At 34.7% G+C, this 20,750-nt stretch overlaps 2 protein-coding genes across 3 annotated transcripts; one reads left to right on the top strand and one right to left on the bottom strand.

Annotated features, from left to right (window-relative positions):
• Positions 1-1,290: 1,290 nt before the first annotated feature.
• Positions 1,291-3,327, top strand: LOC120629999 (dehydrodolichyl diphosphate synthase complex subunit nus1). Its single transcript, XM_039899115.1, has 2 exons — positions 1,291-1,750; positions 2,325-3,327. Exons 1-2 carry the CDS (start codon positions 1,450-1,452, stop codon positions 2,786-2,788), a joined length of 765 nt encoding a protein of 254 aa, XP_039755049.1. The 5' UTR covers positions 1,291-1,449; the 3' UTR covers positions 2,789-3,327.
• A 401-nt stretch (positions 3,328-3,728) lies between these two features.
• On the bottom strand, positions 3,729-19,123 carry LOC120629998 (arginine/serine-rich protein PNISR). 2 transcript variants are annotated; one of them, XM_039899114.1, is made up of 12 exons: positions 18,648-19,123; positions 16,973-17,087; positions 16,066-16,218; positions 15,332-15,447; positions 14,434-14,600; positions 13,405-13,551; positions 11,991-12,096; positions 11,705-11,770; positions 8,302-8,372; positions 5,033-5,174; positions 4,085-4,904; positions 3,778-3,829 (listed from the first exon to the last, which is right to left on the bottom strand). In XM_039899114.1, exons 1-11 carry the CDS (start codon positions 18,943-18,945, stop codon positions 4,108-4,110), a joined length of 2,178 nt encoding a protein of 725 aa, XP_039755048.1. In that variant the 5' UTR covers positions 18,946-19,123; the 3' UTR covers positions 3,778-3,829; positions 4,085-4,107. The 2 variants fall into 2 exon arrangements, with proteins under 2 accessions (XP_039755047.1, XP_039755048.1); XM_039899113.1 differs by having other exon boundaries at positions 3,729-4,904.
• Positions 19,124-20,750: the final 1,627 nt, after the last annotated feature.

Below are 20,750 nucleotides of genomic sequence, written 5' to 3'. Positions count from 1 at the left end.
TTTGGGTAATTTTCATGCTGAATGTAGGCAACACTGCACTCTATTATACTTTAGGTTATGTATGATTGAAATTAGCATAAAACCTTATAAACGATCTATTTTCTATTGTAAATTGTGTTGTATATTATAGAAATATAATAAACGATAAATATCTATACTTTTAACAAATCAAAAGTATTGTACTTACGAGTGGAACGACAAATCCGGAAATTTACGTTCTCTATCACTTTTACATCCTAAAACACTGCACCGAGCCATGTTTTCGCAGAAATTCTTCACGGAAGCTGGTTATTAACAATGTCAAATTAGTTAGGTCTGTATTTTTGTGCTCACAATCCGTTTATCTCGAATTTCTTACTAATAAAAGTATCTCTTACTAATAAAACGATGGCTAACTGTCAAACTTGTTTCGCAAAGTGCTTTGCTAATCCATGAAAAATCCAGCACGCGGTATGAGACAACAGACCCTATCGCTTTATCTCGTTTATTTACAAGACATATACATAAGTTGTTCTCTTACTTGTGTGAATGCGACGGATGCTATCCATTTGTCTATTTACTTCTCTGTCTACGGGTCCATCCGTAATATAGTAGAGGTCCCGAGAGGTCCAACCTTAGGTCCAACTATATTGTTGTCCTATTCAAACTGTATCCCCTAGATTTTTTTTCACTTATTTCAATTTTAGTTAGTTAGAGATTAGGCAATCGTTTTTCTTCTCAGTTTGTATTTTAAATTAATAATAGTACTTAAATATAGCCATAAAAGTATTTTTCACAGAGGGATCAGGTTGCTTTTTTTTAAATATTCTAAATAATGGATCAAAAATCGTATTATCCAGTTTTATTTAAATAAAAAGAAAATAATCGTGGAAAGAATGCTGTGGGTATTATTTGCATACATACAGATAAAGTCATGCGCAGGGGTTCCGTGAACCACGAATTAAAAATACGGTTATTTTAAAGTTTTATTTGTTGATTCAAAATAAATATTGTTTTTCTGAAATATTTATTGGACAATCGTTTCAAGTTACGATGATTCTATTTATGTACATTTTAGATTTTACTGTGATTATGGGGCTTTTGTTTCTAACAAATTGGCACCTCTAAAATATTACGAGTTTTAGAAGGCTTTTAAAAATTATTCGTTGAAATACTGTAAATTCAGTAAAGTCGATTGCTTCTTCGGAACATAAAACATTTTTCTCAACCGTAGTATAGTAATCAATACAAATTCCCGAACGTACGTTATGATATAATGTTGGTAATTCTGACATTACACATTTTGGCTCGTGATTGGATGTCACAATCAGTTGACGAATTGGAAATTGGAAGCCGACGAAATGATCACATTGAATAAAACTTGGTGAAAGTATGAAATTAATTTTAAAAAGGGGACTAATATAAAATGTACGATTAAAAACTAAAACGTAGTCTTTGGAAACATTGATCATGCTGTCAAGACTACTTCGGCAGTGTCTATTTATCCTGATACATTTTTTTGTAAATATACTTGTTGCTGGTCAGAATTTATATTACCGATTATGTGATAAAAAGTGCATTTCACCTGATAATCAGGTAACGAAGAGAGATGTTCTAATGTTATTGAATAGTGTGCCAAATATGAAGAAGAAGTTGAAACATTTAGTGGTATTGGTGGACACGAATGTACACTCAATGAGTGACCTGGCACTGTTAGTTATTTGGAGTCTTATTGTGGGAATACCTTTCGTCAGTTTCCATGATATAACAGGTAAAGAATAAGTTAACTGATATTCTTAAATTCCTACTTTGCATCGTTTTGATAAATGATGCAATGTAAGTAAAAATGTTTCAAATTTTTTTACTACTGCATCAAATTGTGGATAACGGCGAATTCACATTTGTTAGGATCGATTTGCATTTGTCTGTGTGGTTTTAGTAACACTGCTAGTATCGGCTGCCGTTTCTTGTTTGATTTCTGTACTTGAAGATAATAATTGCAACTAGAGGATGATTGTATATGAAGCATGTAATTATTACTATAAATTGCCATTTATAGCATTCTTGAATATGTAAAATAATTTTTAGTTACATGCATTTTTTACACATAGATGGAAAGGTCATGCAGAAGAAGAAAATTAAAGGTATATGTGTACAAGCAACAAGGCTTGAAGTGAGGAGAAGATTTGATGTATACACTTAAAACAAAATCAACTTTATATAAAGTGTTTATCTAAGCTGATTTCACGCTGATTCAATAGAAAATAATTTTTGTCTTGTTGGCTTTGGTATATCTCCATTTTATTATCATTTATTGGAATAATGATTTGTTTTTTATTTTACAGGTCAATTAAAAAAAAATGAGGAAGATTTATTTATGGAGATAGAGAGAAGAAAGAAAGGTGTTCCAGGATGCATTAAATGGTCAAACAAGCCAGATTTAAATGGCTACACAAATGGAACACAAGCACACACAGTTTATATTAATATATTTTCTGAAAGCGATGGGAGGCTTAAAATTGCCCAGTGTATAAAACTTATCGCTAAAGAGCATTTGCAAAGTAACAGGTGTTCTGAGGAATATACAGCGCAAGAATTTAGTGAAACCCTTATGCATTTATACCCCTCTATACCAGATCCAGAATTAGTCTTATACACAGGACCCCTCTGCTCTACATTTGGTCTCTTACCATGGCACATTAGACTCTCAGAATTTATCCAATTGTCTGTTAACCATAATATTAACATTAATAGCTATCTAGGTGCTTTGTATAAATACAATAAATGTGATCAAAGATTCGGCAAATAACTTAAAAGGAATTGTTAGAAATAAGAAAGTAAAATTGTTATGTGGACATAGCTTAAAATTAGGAAACCTTTCCCATATATACATACTTCAGTAGTAAAAAAATAAGTTTTGGAAATGTTTTAATATAACACTTGAACTACTGGACTGATTTTAGTAAATTTATAACCAATTAAATAATCTAGGCCATGCCCCCTTGGGTTAAAGAAATACTTAATTTTACTGGAATGATATTTGTTGAGTTTCTTAGAGCAATTTAAGAACCTTTGTGTAGGTACTGAACATGTAAAAATATTGTGATCATGGTTTGGGAGGTTATCAGCTGATAACTATTACATTTAGATATGCATGAGTATTTTGTGATGAAACAAAACCAATTTTATTTTTTATTTTAACAAATGCTTTTGCTTCTAATTTCAAACCTTATCTACAAATAGTAATATATCATTACAGTACAATTCCTCATGGTAGTAACTATTATTTATTGAATGTAAATTGTAGATATATTTGTACAAATATGGAATATAAGTTTTATGCTTAAATATTTTTTATTCTTACTCTTCCATTGTAAGGTCCTTCTATTATGCCATTAAATGTAGACTGAAATGAAATCAATTCTAGTTCTATCCTACAAACCTTGTTGAACGTTAATTTCTTACTAGAGGATACTTACTGTAATCCGAATTTATGAAATATATACTAATTATCATGAAAAAAAAAACCAATGGCATAACTAAACATTATTTCACAGTAAAAGCTAGATTTTAATACAAATATCGACTTCAGTAGTGCCTAAATTTGGCAGCCAATACACAAAAATATAAGGTTAATTGTTTGGTAAGATCTTGTTAGGTTCAAAGTAAAGATCTTATTTGTTCCACTTTCTGATTTCATTTGATTCTTCGGTTTGACGCGGATCTATTGGGCACAAAATAAAAGTCCATTCAGAGTAATAATTTTATTAGAATTATTACACACTAAATGCAAATAAAATATGCATAAAACACTATTTACATTTGAAGCAATCTCTACAGCCACCAGAACCTGCAAGAATAAAGAATACTAATTTATCACAGTCCTTTGATATTTGATATTATTTTAGCATAGCAATTTTTTTTTTATTTATTTTAGTAGGTTCTTTTGGAATTTATTAATTTATACGCCCATCAATTTACCTCCTCAATAAACTTGAATGTTACATTGACATTAACTTGGAAGACAAATCATAAAATTGGCAAGAGTAGATGAATTTTTTGCCACTAGAGACAAAACTGATTGAAATGGAAGTAAAAATACCACCTGTGCAATTGGTAACCTGGTGTTCATCTGCGGTGGCGGGAATAGCTGTCGTGGCGGTCGTCCCTAGAGCGTTCATACCTATCATACTTGTCGTAGTCTCGAGACCTATCGTAAGACCTATCCCTCTTGTGACTATCCCTATCGTAAGATCTCTTATCCCGCCTACGAGATCTTTCTTCGGATCGATCTCTACTTCTTCGTCGTCCCGATCGCGATTCGTAACTAATCGAACGAGATCTTTTGGAACGTTTCCTCGGTTTTTCGTCGTCTGATTCGTCCCTAAACTTGTCTTTGTGCGACCTGTCATAATCCCTACTTTTAGATTTATGCTTGTCATAGTAATCGTCCCTTTTCCTCGATTTCGATTTTTCCGACTTCTCGTGTTCGTCGTGATGTTTTGACTTCGAGTAGCTTTTTTCACTTGATTTATGTGTCTTTTCTTTTCTATTCTTTTTTAATTTCTTTTGGGATTCGTTAGAACTAGAGCTACGTTTACGTTTCTTGGGGCGACTATTTTCAACTTTGACTTCGTGAATACTTTCCGATGTTGATTTACTGGAACTAGACAAAGAATCATCTTCGGAATCACTGGAGCTCGTGTTGGAACTGCCTTTGCTTGACTTGCTAGGTTTTTGTGGGCTTGGAGTTTTATCGTATTTGTTGTTTCTTTTCGTTTTCTCTTCTGTAATCATTTCTAATTTTTTAGAACCGTCTACTTTATCAGTGCCTTTATGATTGTTCCTTTTATCTTTTGAAGGGCGACGTTCAGGTTTTTTCTCCGGCGTATCACCTTCAATCGGAGGCGGTGTTGTTGACGATCCTAAAAAGAACAAGAAAAATATAAAAAAAAAGTAAGCGCGCCAAAATATCTACGCTGTAACGATTGCAGTTAAATATTATATGGCATAGATATATCTAAACCTTTTTTTTTTTTCAAAAATTACTTACGAGTTTGCCTTGGTTTTTCCGGCGTGGTATTGACTGGCGTAGCCGGATCCTCGCCGCTCTCCCGTAGCTCGGCGCGACGGACCTCTGCTTCTATGTCACGCGACGTCCGCTCGAATTCTTGTTTCTTGCGCCTTATGATTTCCTGGTAAAAAGGAATAATTTGTGCTAGTTCGGCTCAAGACACTTTCTTAAGGCTCCAAACATTAAAATAAAATTTACACAATTAAAGGTAACTAGCTGTTGCCCGTGTTTTTCGTCCGCGTTTATAACGAATATGTAAAAAAGCTGTAACTGAACTGTATGTTTTCCTGGTATAAAAAGTAGCCTATGTTACTCTATGTCTATTCAACAACTCTTTGCCAAAAATCAAGTTGTTTGTTTAGTTTGGACGTGAAGAAAACAAAGAAACAATAAAACAAAAACTTTCACATTATGTGATATATTTTTTTTTTTAATATGAGCGCTCAACTGCTACCATCCATCATGTTAAGTGATTATGTAACCTGAGGGTGGAGTCGTATGCCTTTTTTATAGGTGGCAAGGATGTCTAAAGCCGGAAGAGCTTACTGTCTTGGGGTGTTGATAGTGATTGGTTCTTGTAAATGTTATATCAAATCAACCGCGGAAGATAGCAACCTTAAAGGTCCTGTGTATGTAACATTGAGATCATTTTGATAGAAGGTAATTAATAAAAAGAGAATGTACATTTTTGAATGCAAAAACAATAATACGAAGAAGGTTAAAATAATAAACCGGCACTCGTTTTATCTAATTACTCAAATTAAGAATATGTAAGTGTCTTTTGAAAAGTGTAAAAATCCTTGTAGTTACATTACGAAATAGCATAGTTAAATAAAGTTCATAGTTTAGAAAAGGTCACATAGGTTCTCTATACATCAAGCTACCTTGCACAACTCTAATGGAAAGGCTTCGTGGTCTGATTAAAGAATTTTACTAGCGCATTAATTGAAAAAAGAAACACTTGATTGTGCTCAAAAACAAAAGAATACAGTAGAAAATTATAGTTATGCTAAGAGCAACCTTATTGCAGCAAGAGGTCACTTATAGGCAATATTTGTTCAGTGGCCTCTGGCAAGGGAGCGTGTTATTGTCATTAATATACTAAACATAAATTACAGCCTTTGGGTTACAGTAGGAACTTTAAAAAAAATAATAGGTAGTGATAAGTACTATTTTAAACGTTATTAATAAGAACTGATAAGAACTTTTAAAAACTGAATTAATCAGAACTAATAAGAATTTTTAATTTAGAGCTGTGATAGCCTAGTGAAACTGACCTCCATTTTAAAGGAACCGAGTTTGATTTCCGTCACACAAATTTGAAATACGCATTTAAAATGTTAGCATCAGTCGCTTAAACTGTGAAGGAAAACATCGTGAGGAAACCTGTATGCCTGGGAGTTTTTCATAATGTTCTGAAAGCCGAGTTAACTAAACCACAATTAGGCGTTTAACGGAGAAATAATGAAGACCTAACACCGCCATAATAATATTTTGTTAACATGTAACATTTTCGTGCAATTAACGATAAAGCTGCAATTAATGCACACTTTACGTATCAGTATATTATAGCAAATAATCAGCATTATTATCAGTTCCGAACAAATAGGTTTGATGCAATCAGTGCGATAAAAGCAATCCGATCATATATTTGGATGACATATTCAAAAAAGCAATAAAGCCATATGAAGGGCATTAACAAATTAAACCAATTGATATTGTATTAATGCAGTAACCGCATCCAGCATATGTTTTCTTATCAATAGATTTTAACGGGATTTATACAGGCAGTTAGGCATTTATACCGAGATATACCGAGAGTAAAAAAAACATTCATTTCAGCAATTTACAAATATTTTTTCGTTTGTTTATAATTTGATAAGATAGCGATTGCTTGTTTTAACGTTTTTGCGATATCACTGCTCTGATGATGCAGTCTTTGATGGAAGCGCGGTTTATTTAATTATATTGCAGATTGTTTATTAAGCGTCAATGTATCGGAACGCCGAAAAGTTTCGGAAAGGTGGCCGAAGTGTCCTACCAAAAATAGTAATTACCTTAATTGGTTCATCCCGAATGAATAGCTCGCGATTTAAGGAGAAAAAGCTTATTCTATATTTGAAAGAAGAGAAAAACCTTTTTTTCTGAAACCTATCACTATATCGGTATAATAATTCCTGTCAATTGCCAAATGGATTGAATAACCGCCTGTTCAAAAAACACTACTGAAGTGGCGTGGTGATTTTATGCAATACAAGTCGTTTAGGTGTATGTTCTAAATTCTGTGACTATACCTATATTATTAGTCGAAGGTGGTTTTTGTATCTTGTTGTATCACAATTATCGTTTGATACTCCCAGTGGCGTGCTTACAGGGTATACAGATAATATAAAATGAAGAAAATCTGCAGCGCAGATTTATTAAAAAATTAAGGGTACGTATTGTACGAGACATAAATAGCCTACCCTTATGTTTTTATAGCTCATACTGTGGATTTCCTCTACTTTATATCTTTTGCGTACCCTGTATGCACGCCACTGGATACTCCATTTTGTACATTACTTTTCCTTTTAATGGCGAAATAATGAAACTACATTTTATAAATTTAATTGCGGCAACAAACAACATTTTTGATAAATAACGATTAGTATATAGTTTTTTTACACAAATCTTTAAATTAAATCGGAAGGACTTAAACTCTTAAATAACAATATTTTAGACCTGTTAGTTAAGTTGAATGGCATCACTACATAAGTGAAGTAATGGACGAAGTAAGACGGCTGACCTGAGTCCCGGTGTCGTTCGATGTAGCATCCTACTTGCGGCAAATCAAATGGTAAAAAAAAAAATGGTTCCTCAAATTGACTGACGCCATTTTGGCGCTGTACTTGTGACCAAGGAGCTAAAATTAGAATTTCTATTAACCACTATATTAATATTTCCAGAGATACAAGCATGTCAAAATTTCCGCTCTCATCTCTCACAAAATAGAAAAATTCTAAAGATGGTTAAACTTTAAAATGATGTTGGAAAAGAGCAATCTGCTGAGTTACTTGTCGGCACTTCTCAGCCTTCCGAAACGGTGGTAGAGTCACTACAAACAGACTGACTTGACGTTTCAAAAGTGCTTATTAATTAGGCCTACTTGAAATAAATTAAATTTTTAATTTTGAAATAACGACAATATTTAGGCGGTCATTTAAATAAACTGGTCAGTGGCTTATAGGGATAACTGGGGGTATAATCACCTGTAGCTGTTGGTCACTGACGTCATTAGGCTCGTCATCGCTGTCTTCGCTGCTCTCGTATGCGCCGAGCCCTGCGCACACGGGAAACCATCATAATTATGTCAACACACTTATATGCAAACAAAGTTAACTTAAAAAAAAAAAAACATTTTCATACGAATTTACTGTGACTATGACAAAAAAAAATCTATCTTTGCATAAATAAATAATAAGATATTTTACGAACCTCAACATATCAATGTGGTTAATCAGTCCAGGTTTTTAACGCGATATTTATTGTAATAATTCATTTTAGAATAATTTAAATTTAATGATTTGGACAAAGTAATTTTATTAATGACGCAAAGGTTTTATTTAAGAAAATCTACCTACCTGCGAGAAAAGCATATCAATAAAGAATTAAATCTAAAATTATATTTTATTTTTGCATTTACTTATCTAGAAACAACATTTTATCTCAACAAATATAACATATATTACGTGTATGAAAGTGGACCTTTCTTAATTCTTTACTTTGCAAAAACTCGATTACTACATTTTTTTTGGACACATAAAACATTAATTTCATAAAGCATTATATATTAAAGAACTATTTTCGTATTATAAATGCTATAATCATTATACCAAATATTTTATAGTTTAACCAAAGGCTATCCATATAACGATAGAATAACGGAATATATCTTATTAAAAACAAGCTATTAAAAAATAAATGAAACTTGTAATAAACAGCCTTACCAATTGTATTCCAATAAAGCCAATATGTTCAATACTAAAACATTATTGATGGCGTTAAGCTGAAAAAGGCACAAAACATGTATATGGTGGTTCAAATAACTTTTATCATTCTAGCCGTAGTACCGTTTCAAACACTGAGCGGAAAGAATTTGAAGGGAAAGTCATAAATGGGCGTTCTCAAAGGGTTTTAAAAGTTCCTGTATATTTTAAATTATTTCCTGTAAGAAGTGTGAAGTGCAGATGCGGGGGGTTGAATGAACTTATCGGCAGCACTACATGGGTTAAATGACCGCTCGTGTTCGAGTTCTTACTGAGCATAACGAAGCGTAGCGTCCGGGTAGCACGCTCTTTCTTTTTTTTTTTGATCCCGTGTAGAGCAATCCGTTTAAAGGGAGATATATATCGTTCCCAAATCAACGGTGGAGATGTTACTATTGACAACACTTAACTAGTCAGAAATAAATGTTTTCAGGTGTACAACATCGACATAACCAGTCTGAGTAGAAATGTTTTCAAGCGTACAATATATTCTTGTGTGTTGAAATTAAATAATTCAATTTGAATTATTGGTTTCGAAAAATACTTTGATAGGATTTCTTCTGCTCAGCATTTTGAATACGATTACTTACACTCGCAATGTGGCAACTTTTATCTCACATTTCCATATTTCAAAACTTAAGCAATGTAATTATATAAGTAATTATATTTTTGTGGAAATAATCGTAATTGTAATCGTTTGCGAATTTGTAGTAGGTATTATCAAAATGTCAAGATAATTTACAAGGTTATTTACATGTTAAAAGGTTTTTGGAATAATAACTGTGTCGAACTTGTTATATAATTACATTGTAAAACCACCATACACACGATTCAAGTATCTGGCACACTCATTATAACTTTGAAAAAGTCTCATAAAATAATAATTATATAATATATACGCGGCTTCCGTGAAAAGTCCAGGACAAATTCAAATCGCGCATCATCCAAATGACGCGTTTCGCTAAGCTTCCTGTCAAACTGACTATCCAACACTTTTGCCGGACAGGTCCACAATATCACCCGTCTTATATTGAACAATAGGTATCACTAAAGTTCTCATGATGCCCTTTCCCCCTCTGTTTCATTCACTCATATATCTAGGGATATATACTCATATATCTATGGATATATACTCATATATCTAGGGATATATGAGTCCCGCACATTTTGCGGCTGTGGTGCAGACAATTTCCTTCTGATAATTTTACGTAAGACATCACCAGTTTGCTTACTTAATTTGAATTTACTATTATTGAGTATAGTATAGTTATATTTTTACTTACTGAAATTTAATTTACATTTATGGTTAAACATCGACCATCCTAATCGACGGCCCCAGCGCTATGGGTACTAAATATGTTTGCAATATCTTTTTGTGAGGTGCTGCTCACAAAAAGACGCTCACTGGTAGGTTCGGTCGTACATTAAGTTTATTTGTTGCTTTCGAGAATATAATTTTTTTTAAGCTTGTCTATGGGATGCAATTACGTCCATATTTATTTCGCCTTTAACACCACCGACTTAAACTATTGGCTCTCTGTTATTTCATCCCAAATCTTCATGACCTAAACTTGAACAACATCCACGTGTTCTTCGACCGTGCCTCACACGGACCTATTTTCGTCCATTATAGACGCCATTTTTTATAGTCGCGGCAAAAGGATTCCAACTATATCACCTGTGTCCACGTCAGCACACATTTTTCCACCACACGATGTAAGAAGTTCAGTATAACAAATATTCCTAAACTTACTATTTCATTCATAATGATCTGTTCGTCTTTTAGTGGAGTGAGTTAACACACACATTTTTGTGACAACTAGATCCAGATCACATTCAATATTGAACGGAAAGTGATCCGACCAGCAGGTATCATGTTTTATGATAACGTTTATAACCGTTCGCCAGGCAGATTACGTCACTATACAGTAATCATCCGGAAACGTATAGGTGGTAGAATAATGCCTTAGATTTCCGCGTATGCACTCACCCACGCGTCTTTAGTAAAAAAATAAAGATATTGATAGCTTAAAATAACTTTTTAGTTTATGATTAAACGTCATAAAAGGCGATAAAAATAAATAATTAAGATTCAAATTTAACTATTATTATGTAAGAATATTTCCAAAATGGGCTTAGTCTTTAAACAAACTCAAAAAAGTCTTTAAACTAACTCAAAAACTAAGCACACTCAGGAATAAAACAAAATGCATAATCGAAAAAACTATGAATAAGAGCAAATGTTTTTTATTAATATATTAAAACATAGATGAACTGCTTTTTGGAATAGATGACAAATAAAAAAAAACGGTACGTTTGGGAATTGAACTCTTAATAATGTTCCGTTATTTCCTAGAACCGCTAACATAGTCCATACCCTAGTATTATTACAGTCTATCGCTGAGATGGACTTAAATATTCCTAATAGGATGGCTAGGTTTAGACCATTGCGCGATACACGAATTCCGGTCAAAGTTTGACCTTGGTTATTTGATAAATTAAAAAAAAAATCGTGACATTTCAATAGTCAGTGTCTCTGTACTCTGAGTATGTTTGATTACTCAAAGGAGGCATTACTGTCGAGTGTGCGAGATACTTGACAAGTTTAAATCAAGTGGCCACTCACCGAGCCCACTGGCGATGGACGCGAGAGCCTTGGACTTGCTCGCCTTCATAGCGTTGAGTCGCGAAGCTTTTACCATATAAATAAAACCAACATTAATAACACACTAAATGTATTTGCTCGACATCTGAAATAAGACTCTGTTAATATACACGTTCACAATAAACAACACATCACCGATAACACTAGTGCACTAAGAGTAAAGTCAGTAGGCTTGTTCTCGGAGGTATATATAAATGTCTTGACGTTTGTCGGGGCGTGGGGCGTGTTAAGGCTAGGAGACAAATACCTTGGGCGGCGATATACCGCGTCAGTTCCTCCTGGCTCACCGCTAGGACCTCGCCGTCCGTCACTTCCAGCAGGATCTCAGTTAGCGACCGACGGACGGCTAACATCTGCAACAATGATGAGGTTGTAGTAGTAGTTTTGTGACTAGACTCGACTACTGACTACTACTGGTAGGTACAGTAGTAGCCCTGGCAATCGGTTGGGGCGGTTGGTAGACGTCTGGGAAGTATACAACGGGTTCCCCGGACGTCTACTAAAGTCAACACGAGGGACATACCGTAGAATAAAGCAGTAAAAAAACAGAAAAAAAAAGAATGCTTTTTTCTGCTGCGAAGCAGAATTTCTGTGATCCAGAGATCCAGTTGGCGTGGTTTCTGGTGTAATTTTAAATAAATAAATAAACATACATATACTACGAAATTACACACATCGCCATCTAGCCCCAAAGTAAGCGTAACTTGTGTTATGGGTACTAAGATGACTGAAAAATATTTTTATGAATAACATACATAAATAATTAGAATATACATTTAATTACCCGGAAACTGAAAAACATTCATTCTCATCACACAAAGATTTTCCAGCAGTGGGAATCGAACCCACGGCCTTGGACTCAGAAAGCAGGGTCGCTGCAAACTGCGCCAATTGCTATTGCTCTTAGCTTGATGGATATACGATGTTGGCACGTTGCAGAACGCGTTACTTGTATGCCCTGCGAAGTTATTATCTTCATACCACCAGTTTCACTATATACTTGGTCCTTCAATTTTTACTATAAAAATAAATACAACTTTCTTTCAAAGAAAATTATATTTGTTTCAAAGGAACACTTCTCATACATCCTCATTGGCGCACTGACAAGCACTGTGGTTTATAACTGACTGGTAGAAGCTCCGGTAGAAACCGATTATGGGTCTGGGAATAAAGTTGCCATAACCCTGGCAGGTGAGCCCGCTACCATCTTGGACTGCATCACCAGGTGAAATTGTAGTCAAAGGCTAACTTGCAGTTGTAAATAAAAACCGTAATTTTACAAAATTTACCTCGCCTATGTTCATTATGACTTTATTTGCTCGGCTCCGAGTATAATTAAATTAAGAATTAAGCATAATTCGCGACAATCACACAATTGCAAAATTTTTAAGTCAACGGGGATTTATTTCCTAACATCGGAGTAGTCAAAATGTTTAATAATTATAATATGTAAAACAAATAAATTAATTGAAAAAAATATCTGGCGATTGTAACTGACAAGCGCGAGGTACTATGATACAGGCGCTGAACATTGTTCTATAATAACGACGGGAGATTCATTCGATTCGATTCAAATGAGTCGAATTATTTTTTTATTTTTAAAGGGCACGTGAAATAATATCTGTACTGATAGCTTGATAGACCGAGTGTAGTGAACCTACCACTTCCTGCATGATCTCTTCTTTGCTCTTCTTGACGAGGGGAGATTGGTCGGGTTCATCCGCGGGCTCCTCCGTTTCGGCTGGCAAGGGCGGCGCTGGTTCCTCCTCCTGACTGCCTTCCAACTCCTCGCCTTCCGACTCCGACTCCTGGTGCAAATAAAATCGTATGTAACAAACAAGTCTGGGATCCTGGGGGCTTACTAGCATCGCTCATTATTTGAAAATGACAGTGTCATATGACATACCTTAACATCTCTGTATTAATGATAATAATTCTGAACTATAATGTATATAAAGTTCCGTGTTATAGCATATTCATATTTAACAAGCTAACTAACAAGCTAATCACAACTATTTATTTCTTGGTACATATTCAAAATTAACTTTTCATTAGTTTCACCGATCAATCTCCATGGTGCCTTCTCTATCTACAAGACATTGGTGAAGTACCTTGTGGGCACAAGGTGGTTGGCACAGACAAGAGCCATAAACAAGAATTGAATTGAAATACGACCGTCAACAAACGTCAGTAATACATAAGCGATGATAGTAAGGGCCCTTATACCTAAACAAAAAACCAAAGTACAATAATTACCATAAATACTACTAATTTGTACATACCAAGTGGCCTGCAGATGTGATGTCAGTTACAAAAAGAGACTGACGTTACATCTCATCATCAGCCTACAAGCGTCAACTGCTGGACATAGATCTTTCCGATAGCACGCCACCACACACTGAACTCCGCATTTCTCATAGAGCGATCTTTTCAAGGTCATTTGTACAACGGGCCAAACTCCGCAGTCAACACGTCTTCCTCAACGGCCATCGGTTTTACGACGGATCTACTGCTTACGTCAGCCTGCTTATTTTTGGGCTATGTCGGTGACTTAGTACTCCTACGGATTTCTCACGTCTACGTTAGTAAATCTATCATTACGTATAGAGGACAAAACGTAAAGATTTTACATATTTACTTTACAACAAAGTTAAGTTTTTAAGTTTACAACACTCTTGAAGGATACATACAAATTTGCTCTTCACTGGTATAACAGGTTCGTCGCCGGCTTCTGCCTTGATCCTCGCCAGCTCCTCTTCCTCCAGTCTTTTCTTCTCTATCTCTGCTATTTCCCGCGCTCTCAATTCCTCTTCACGTTCTATCGCTTTTTGCTTCTCGCGTTCCATTTTTTCTAGACCTGTGTAAAAGCACAATATCAGTCTTAAGATGGCCAAATAAAAATTCAAAATTCATTTATTTCAAGTAGGCCTGATATAAGAACTTTTGAAACGTCAAGTCTGTCTGTTTGTAGTGACTCTACCACCGATTCGGAAGGCAGATTCTACCGAGAAGAAGCCGGCAAGAAACGCAGCAGTTGCTCTTTTCCAACATCAAAAATTTACATTTTACATTTTAACATTCATTTTTCTATCTTGTGAGAGATGAAAGCGGAGCCGGATGCTTCCAAGCAACCTTTGTCATTAAGAAATTCATCAATGTATAGTAGCCTCGCTGTAATAAATGTGTTTTAACATATTCTTTAAATTTATCCATTGGTAGGTCCAAAACCACTTCTTGTAAGGACCATTTCTTGTAAGTCAACTGTTTATATAACATGTTGGGAAAACTGGTGACAATCATGAACACTAATATGTAGTTGTTTTTTTTATTTCTATACTGTTTTAACTTTGTAAGCAGTTTTAGTAGTTTTGAATAATTCCGATGGATTATTAGATTTTAGTTTTCTTTTCAAATAAATAACACCCCTGATACGTAAGTAATACCGAACTCAACTTTTCTACTAGTGTCCAACAAAACATTGCATCTGAATATAACAATTCCATAACGCTTTTTTCTATTCTCAATTAAAGTTCTTACAGAAATAAAGGTTTAAAATATGAATCAACTTTACTGTATGTTTTATAATACCTTCTCTTATCCATGCTGGCAGTTGTCGACGTTTAGCTGCATCGATTGTAGGCATTGGCACAGGTGTTGGCAGTACCACTGGTTCTATCACTGGAGGTAACATTATTGGCTTTTCCCTGGCAAGAATTAAAAATAGATTTCTTTAGAAAGCAAGAAACGAAATTCTTTAGGTAGCATTTAATACAGTTTTCATAATTTAAGCCTATATTGAAACACATTGATTCTGTTTAAATACTTTTGAAGTTGTTCTTTTAGCATGTTAGGGAAAAATTAAATAAACTTTATTTAACTAGATAGCGTAATAAAACTTTCAATGTATTAAACACCTTTCTTCTATTGCTGGTGACGTTTTTTCTACAACCGTAGAAAGGCGAAAGATAAAATTTTTGAAAAGATTTTTATCTTGTAAGTATAACTTCTAACGCATGTACATAAGTACACACCCTATTTTTTGTTTTATAGCAATAAAAACCTGGTAAGTGGAAAACTATCACCCACAACACAACAGAGTAACACTTCAAATGGCATCCAAGAACACATCCTACAGTTCTGCCCCTCATCCGTCAACCCGAGGCATAGGTGTTAATACCCATATTTTTTTACTACCCAGTATTTACACCAGCAACCACTACCTTCAGAACAGAACACAGCAATGCTATAAATGAGCATTACAGTAGTACTTCCCCAGACAGTCTATACAAAAAGCTCTACAACTGTTATAAATAGTATGTTACCTTGGTGTTCTATTTCTACTGGATTTGTTTTCTCTATTCTTGCTCTTGGAGCGTCTGTCTCGACTGCTACTGCTCCTATTGCTCTGCTCAGCTTGGGGTGCTGTCCAGTACCCATGCTGGAATGTAGGGGCTGGTGTTGAACCTGTATTGTATCTGGAAAAGATGTTGATCAGATATTAAAACACTTACTAATCTAAAGTATGCCATATAATGATGACAGATCAGAATATAGTTAAAACAACCCATTTTCTTCCATTGGACGAGGTACAATGCGACTATTCTAACTAGAATAACTACTTCTATCAACTGCATTAACCAGGCTGTCTGCTCAGTTGGGTGCTTATGAGGAAATCATCACTTTGTGGGAGGCCAAGTCCAGGAGTGGACTGTTATAGGCCATTGATGAGAATGATGATGCATAAATCAAAAATGAAGATTTTGAACACCAATTTCATCAAAATTCAAAAGTCATTTATTTCAAGTAGGCCTAATTAATAAGCACTTTTGAAACGTCAAGTCAGTCTGTTTGTAGTGACTCTACCAATCTAAAGTTAAATGTGTTGATTCTTAAACTAGTTTATTTGTAAATCTTTCATTTATTTCCCCTAAAAACAATAATTATGCTGATGCATCTGAATATATCAATGGTATTGATCTTGTTCTGTTCTCAGTTATAGTTCTTGCAGAAGTAGGTTTAAAATTAAAATAAACTTTATTATAATTACAACATCCCTTCAAATTCATAAGTCATGGTGTACCAGATGCTGTGTTTTTTTTTCCAGGTACTTTTGGTTTAGTATGCCCACTAATTACTTTGAAACTTATACCAGCTTAAATATTTTTATTTATTTCAAGTACATTCTATTAATATGATAGACTTTGGGTAAATAAAATAGTTATTTGTTACCCAGGCATAGGTGCAGTGCTGTCTGATGAGAATCCGTCCATCATTGGTGCCATGTTCATTGATGGGTCTCCAGTCATTTTGGCATCTGATGAACCAGAGTTTGGCCAACCCCAGCCTAAAATTTGAAAAATAAAAGTTTTGTAAAAACTAATTTAGGCTTCATTACACAGTATTATAACTTAATTCCATAAATTGTATGCTTTGGTATTTACTCTTTGTCTTCTTGTAAACTGTAATGCAGATTTTTAAGAAGTTTTCAGACAAATTGAGATCATGCAGTGTGGCATTATGATTAAGGAAGATTATCTTACTAACATCATGTTTACGGATGTCATAATCCTCTTTGCCTAATCTGCGCAATAATTACAAGGAGTTTTCACAGAGTACTGAGTATGAACTTCTTTAAGGAGAATATGTATCTTGCTCTAGAACAAATCTAGCAAAAAATATATACAAGAAAAACATATTTGTATATTTAATAATAATAATATTTAATAGTAATAATAATATATACAAATATATAATAATATACTAATAATATAATTGAAAACCAAGCAGATGATAAGAGATAAAATCTTTATTCAGAGCAACATTTTACAGGACATCCTACAAATTTCCTACGTCTGTCAAACTGAGGAGTAAGTACTCTCTTTCTGCTGCACATCAACAATCTTCTGAATCCCAAGCTTTTTGGGTACGCTGATGACAGCACTGTTACGGAGAGGTACTTGTCCAGCCCTAGGGCCAGTGCTAATGAAATCCTTGAGCAAAGAGAGTCCTTGGTGGAACGTATTAACTTGACTCTAAAAGTGGTGTCTGATTGGGGTGACGCCAATTAGGTCAAGTTCAATGCTGCCAAGACGCAGGCGTGTTTATTTTCCGCAAAAAAGAGCCCTTTCACCTTGGCTCCCACTTTCCGGGGTGTATCCATTCCAATTGGCGACCATATTGAGCTCTTGGGTGTCAACATCTCGTCCAATCTCAATTTTGGCAAGTGCATCGAATCTAAGGCCACATTCCTGCCACGTATAATTTGAGTGCCTTCAAGGCTAGAGTGAATAGGCTTTTTCTAGGCAAGAGTGCTCCAACCTAGACCTCATCATTGCTTTCTAACGGGCATGATTGTCGTTAAGTGCTGGCATATTGTTAAAAAAAAATGTATAAAGCCTCTTGTTCCTGTAATTACATCAATTAACAATCAATTACAGCAATGCTGCTTTACAGGAGAAATAAGCATGAAACAAGCTCTATCACAAAAAGCTAGACTTCTACTAATCAATATGACAACCTCATATTTATATGACCCAGTGGTAAACAAGGAATGCATTATTTTTGGCACTCTACTGTAACTACTGCATGATCAACCAATTACCAACCTTATCTTAAATGCTACAGCTATTCAGAAAACCTTACTTAAAGTTAATTCAGGCACAATCCCAAAAACATATGTATTGGTAGTAAACAACATTTTAAAAGAGTTAAATATAAACTGCATATTTGATATCAGAATTTTAGATTTAAGAATTCCATAGCCTATATATATATTTGGTACTTCAGTAGTTTAATCTAGGAGATAAAAACCAGATGAAACTTAATCTGGTTAATGTCTTCCTACATATTGGAGGTTGAACCTAATACTAATTTAATAGGTTATAACTTCTATTATTTATCTTACCCCATTGGTTCCATGATCCTCCCCATGAGTTTGAAGATGCATTCCACTCAGAGTTGCTTGCGTTCGGCGATTCACAGCTGGTCTCCGGGTTTTCGACCTCCATGGGAGCTTCACCCTCTTCCTCGGGCTTCTGAGTCGGTGGGGCTACAATGGCCACAGCCTCCTTCATAGCTATCCATTGCTGTGCTAAAGCGGCCCAGTCCACTTGACTCGAATCTACATTTTGATACGCAGTGGGATTTAATGCCCACTGCGTAGGGTATGCAGAGTTTGCGGCATCCTTTCCGGAAAACTGCATGATGGCGTATTGTATAAATGTTTCACTTCACTTTTACATTTATAACTAATTGAAGATTTGATTAACATTAGCACTTAGTATAAAATAACATTAAAGGCATAAATACAGCATAAAATATGTTTGCGAAAATTACAATGATTTTTAACCACACATCTTTTCGCATTTACAAATTACATGTTTTTTTTTACTAATAGACCATAGACATTAGACAACCCACAGATAGTACTTTAAAAAAAATGTTTTTGACTGGAGTAAATTTAACCCTAAACAGAAATGCAATTTAATTTACTTAATAAATAAAATAATAAATAATAATATATGAAATAATATTATAAGGCTTATAATTTATTTTCGGTTTGGTCGAAATAGATTTCCTTAGTTCCCACCGGCATTGTCTACCAATGAGAATATTGCAATTACTACGATGGTTTCTGCTTCACTGAATTTCAGCCAATAGTGTTAGCCTAGATGGTGCTTATCTTTGTTCGCGTTAATTAATGCTAGATGGCGCACTCTGTAAAATGATGGATTAGGTTCTTTTTTATTATCTTGATCCTAGCTCTGGGTTCTGACTTTTTTGAATTGATCTGCAAAACTAGTAAGCTATTCATCACAAGGTGTCTCTTTTTGTAGTCTTAGGTATTGACTTCTTTACCAGATGGCGCTTCACAGTGTCGAAGTCATTTTGAACAGATTGATACATAACGATCAAAGAGTAAGTATAATAATATACATTATCAATTGTAGGGAAAATATTTTTATCAAATCTATCAAAAGTGGCTTTAAATGGTTCGTGTAATTACACACGATAGTTGCATCGCTAGTTCCCCATTCTTGGCTTGAACTTGGCTATGGTACACTATGGTTCGTGTTTGGCTGACACTTGGCTGACACATTATCGTGTGTCTTGTTTATGGAGGGTAGAGGTAAGGAGAGTCATCTTATATGGGAGAAAAGTTGAAAAAGTGTCCAGTTGTATGCGCTAAATAACAGTTCAAAAATCCTCTACAATGGCGCTGGTGGATAAACAGGGTATGGTATGAATGTAGCAATCGTAGATGAATTGAAGTATGCCGAGTTAAAAAATTTAATGTCATTATCGACTAAAGTAGTTAATTATTGAGAATTTCAACAACTTACGTTGTACAAAATATTGTGGTAAATATAACCTTACTTCCTTGTTTATTTTTCAAGCCTACTCTAACAATATTTGGCGCTTCTTTTAAGAGTTACCTTGATGCAAATGTGGCGCCATCCTAATTTAATACATTTTGACGGACACTTTTTCATATACACAGGTGATCCTCCTTACCTCTACCCTCCATAGTCTTGTTAGTAACAATAAAATCAAACACAAATACCGCTTCGATTTTAGACCGCATAGTATTTGGGCAACCATAGCACAAACAATATGACTTTATTCTTAAGTATGAAATTAAAAATTCATTTATTTCAAGTACCTACTAAGTAGGCTTACTTTATGAGACTTTTGTATGTTTGCAGGCGTTTGTATTCGGAAGGCAGATTCTACCGAGAAGAAACCGGCAAGAAACTCAGTAGTTTCTTTTTTCCAACATCAACATTTACGGAGCTGAGCCCTTCGAAGATACCGTTTCATTACCTTTTTGAGACAGAGCTCGTCTGGGGAACTACTATCACTATGCAGCATATTGATAAACCAGTCTGAATGGCGAGGTTTTCGAAGTAATAACAGGCGCCTGAGGTTGACAGACACAGGACGGCAGTTTGTAGGACGTATTAATAAAATGCCCAGCGGAGAGTTGCTTTGTTTACTGGCGATAGTT

Source organism: Pararge aegeria, chromosome 15 (genome assembly GCF_905163445.1).
Source record: "Pararge aegeria chromosome 15, ilParAegt1.1, whole genome shotgun sequence".
In the NCBI taxonomy this organism is placed as follows: domain Eukaryota; kingdom Metazoa; phylum Arthropoda; class Insecta; order Lepidoptera; family Nymphalidae; genus Pararge; species Pararge aegeria.
Note: the sequence above shows the minus strand (reverse complement) of the source record. Positions and strands in the feature narration are given on the sequence as shown.

Coding starts and splice junctions, on each gene's coding strand:
- LOC120629999 (XM_039899115.1), top strand. CDS start 1,450: ATGCTGTCAAGACTACTTCGGCAGTGTCTATTTATCCTGATACATTTT. Junction 1,751..2,324: donor CAGTTTCCATGATATAACAG/GTAAAGAATAAG, acceptor TTTATTTTACAG/GTCAATTAAAAAAAAATGAG.
- LOC120629998 (XM_039899113.1), bottom strand. CDS start 18,945: ATGCAGTTTTCCGGAAAGGATGCCGCAAACTCTGCATACCCTACGCAG. Junction 15,448..16,065: donor AGTAGAAATAGAACACCAAG/GTAACATACTAT, acceptor AATTCTTGCCAG/GGAAAAGCCAATAATGTTAC. Junction 4,905..5,032: donor GGAAAAACCAAGGCAAACTC/GTAAGTAATTTT, acceptor TGTTCTTTTTAG/GATCGTCAACAACACCGCCT.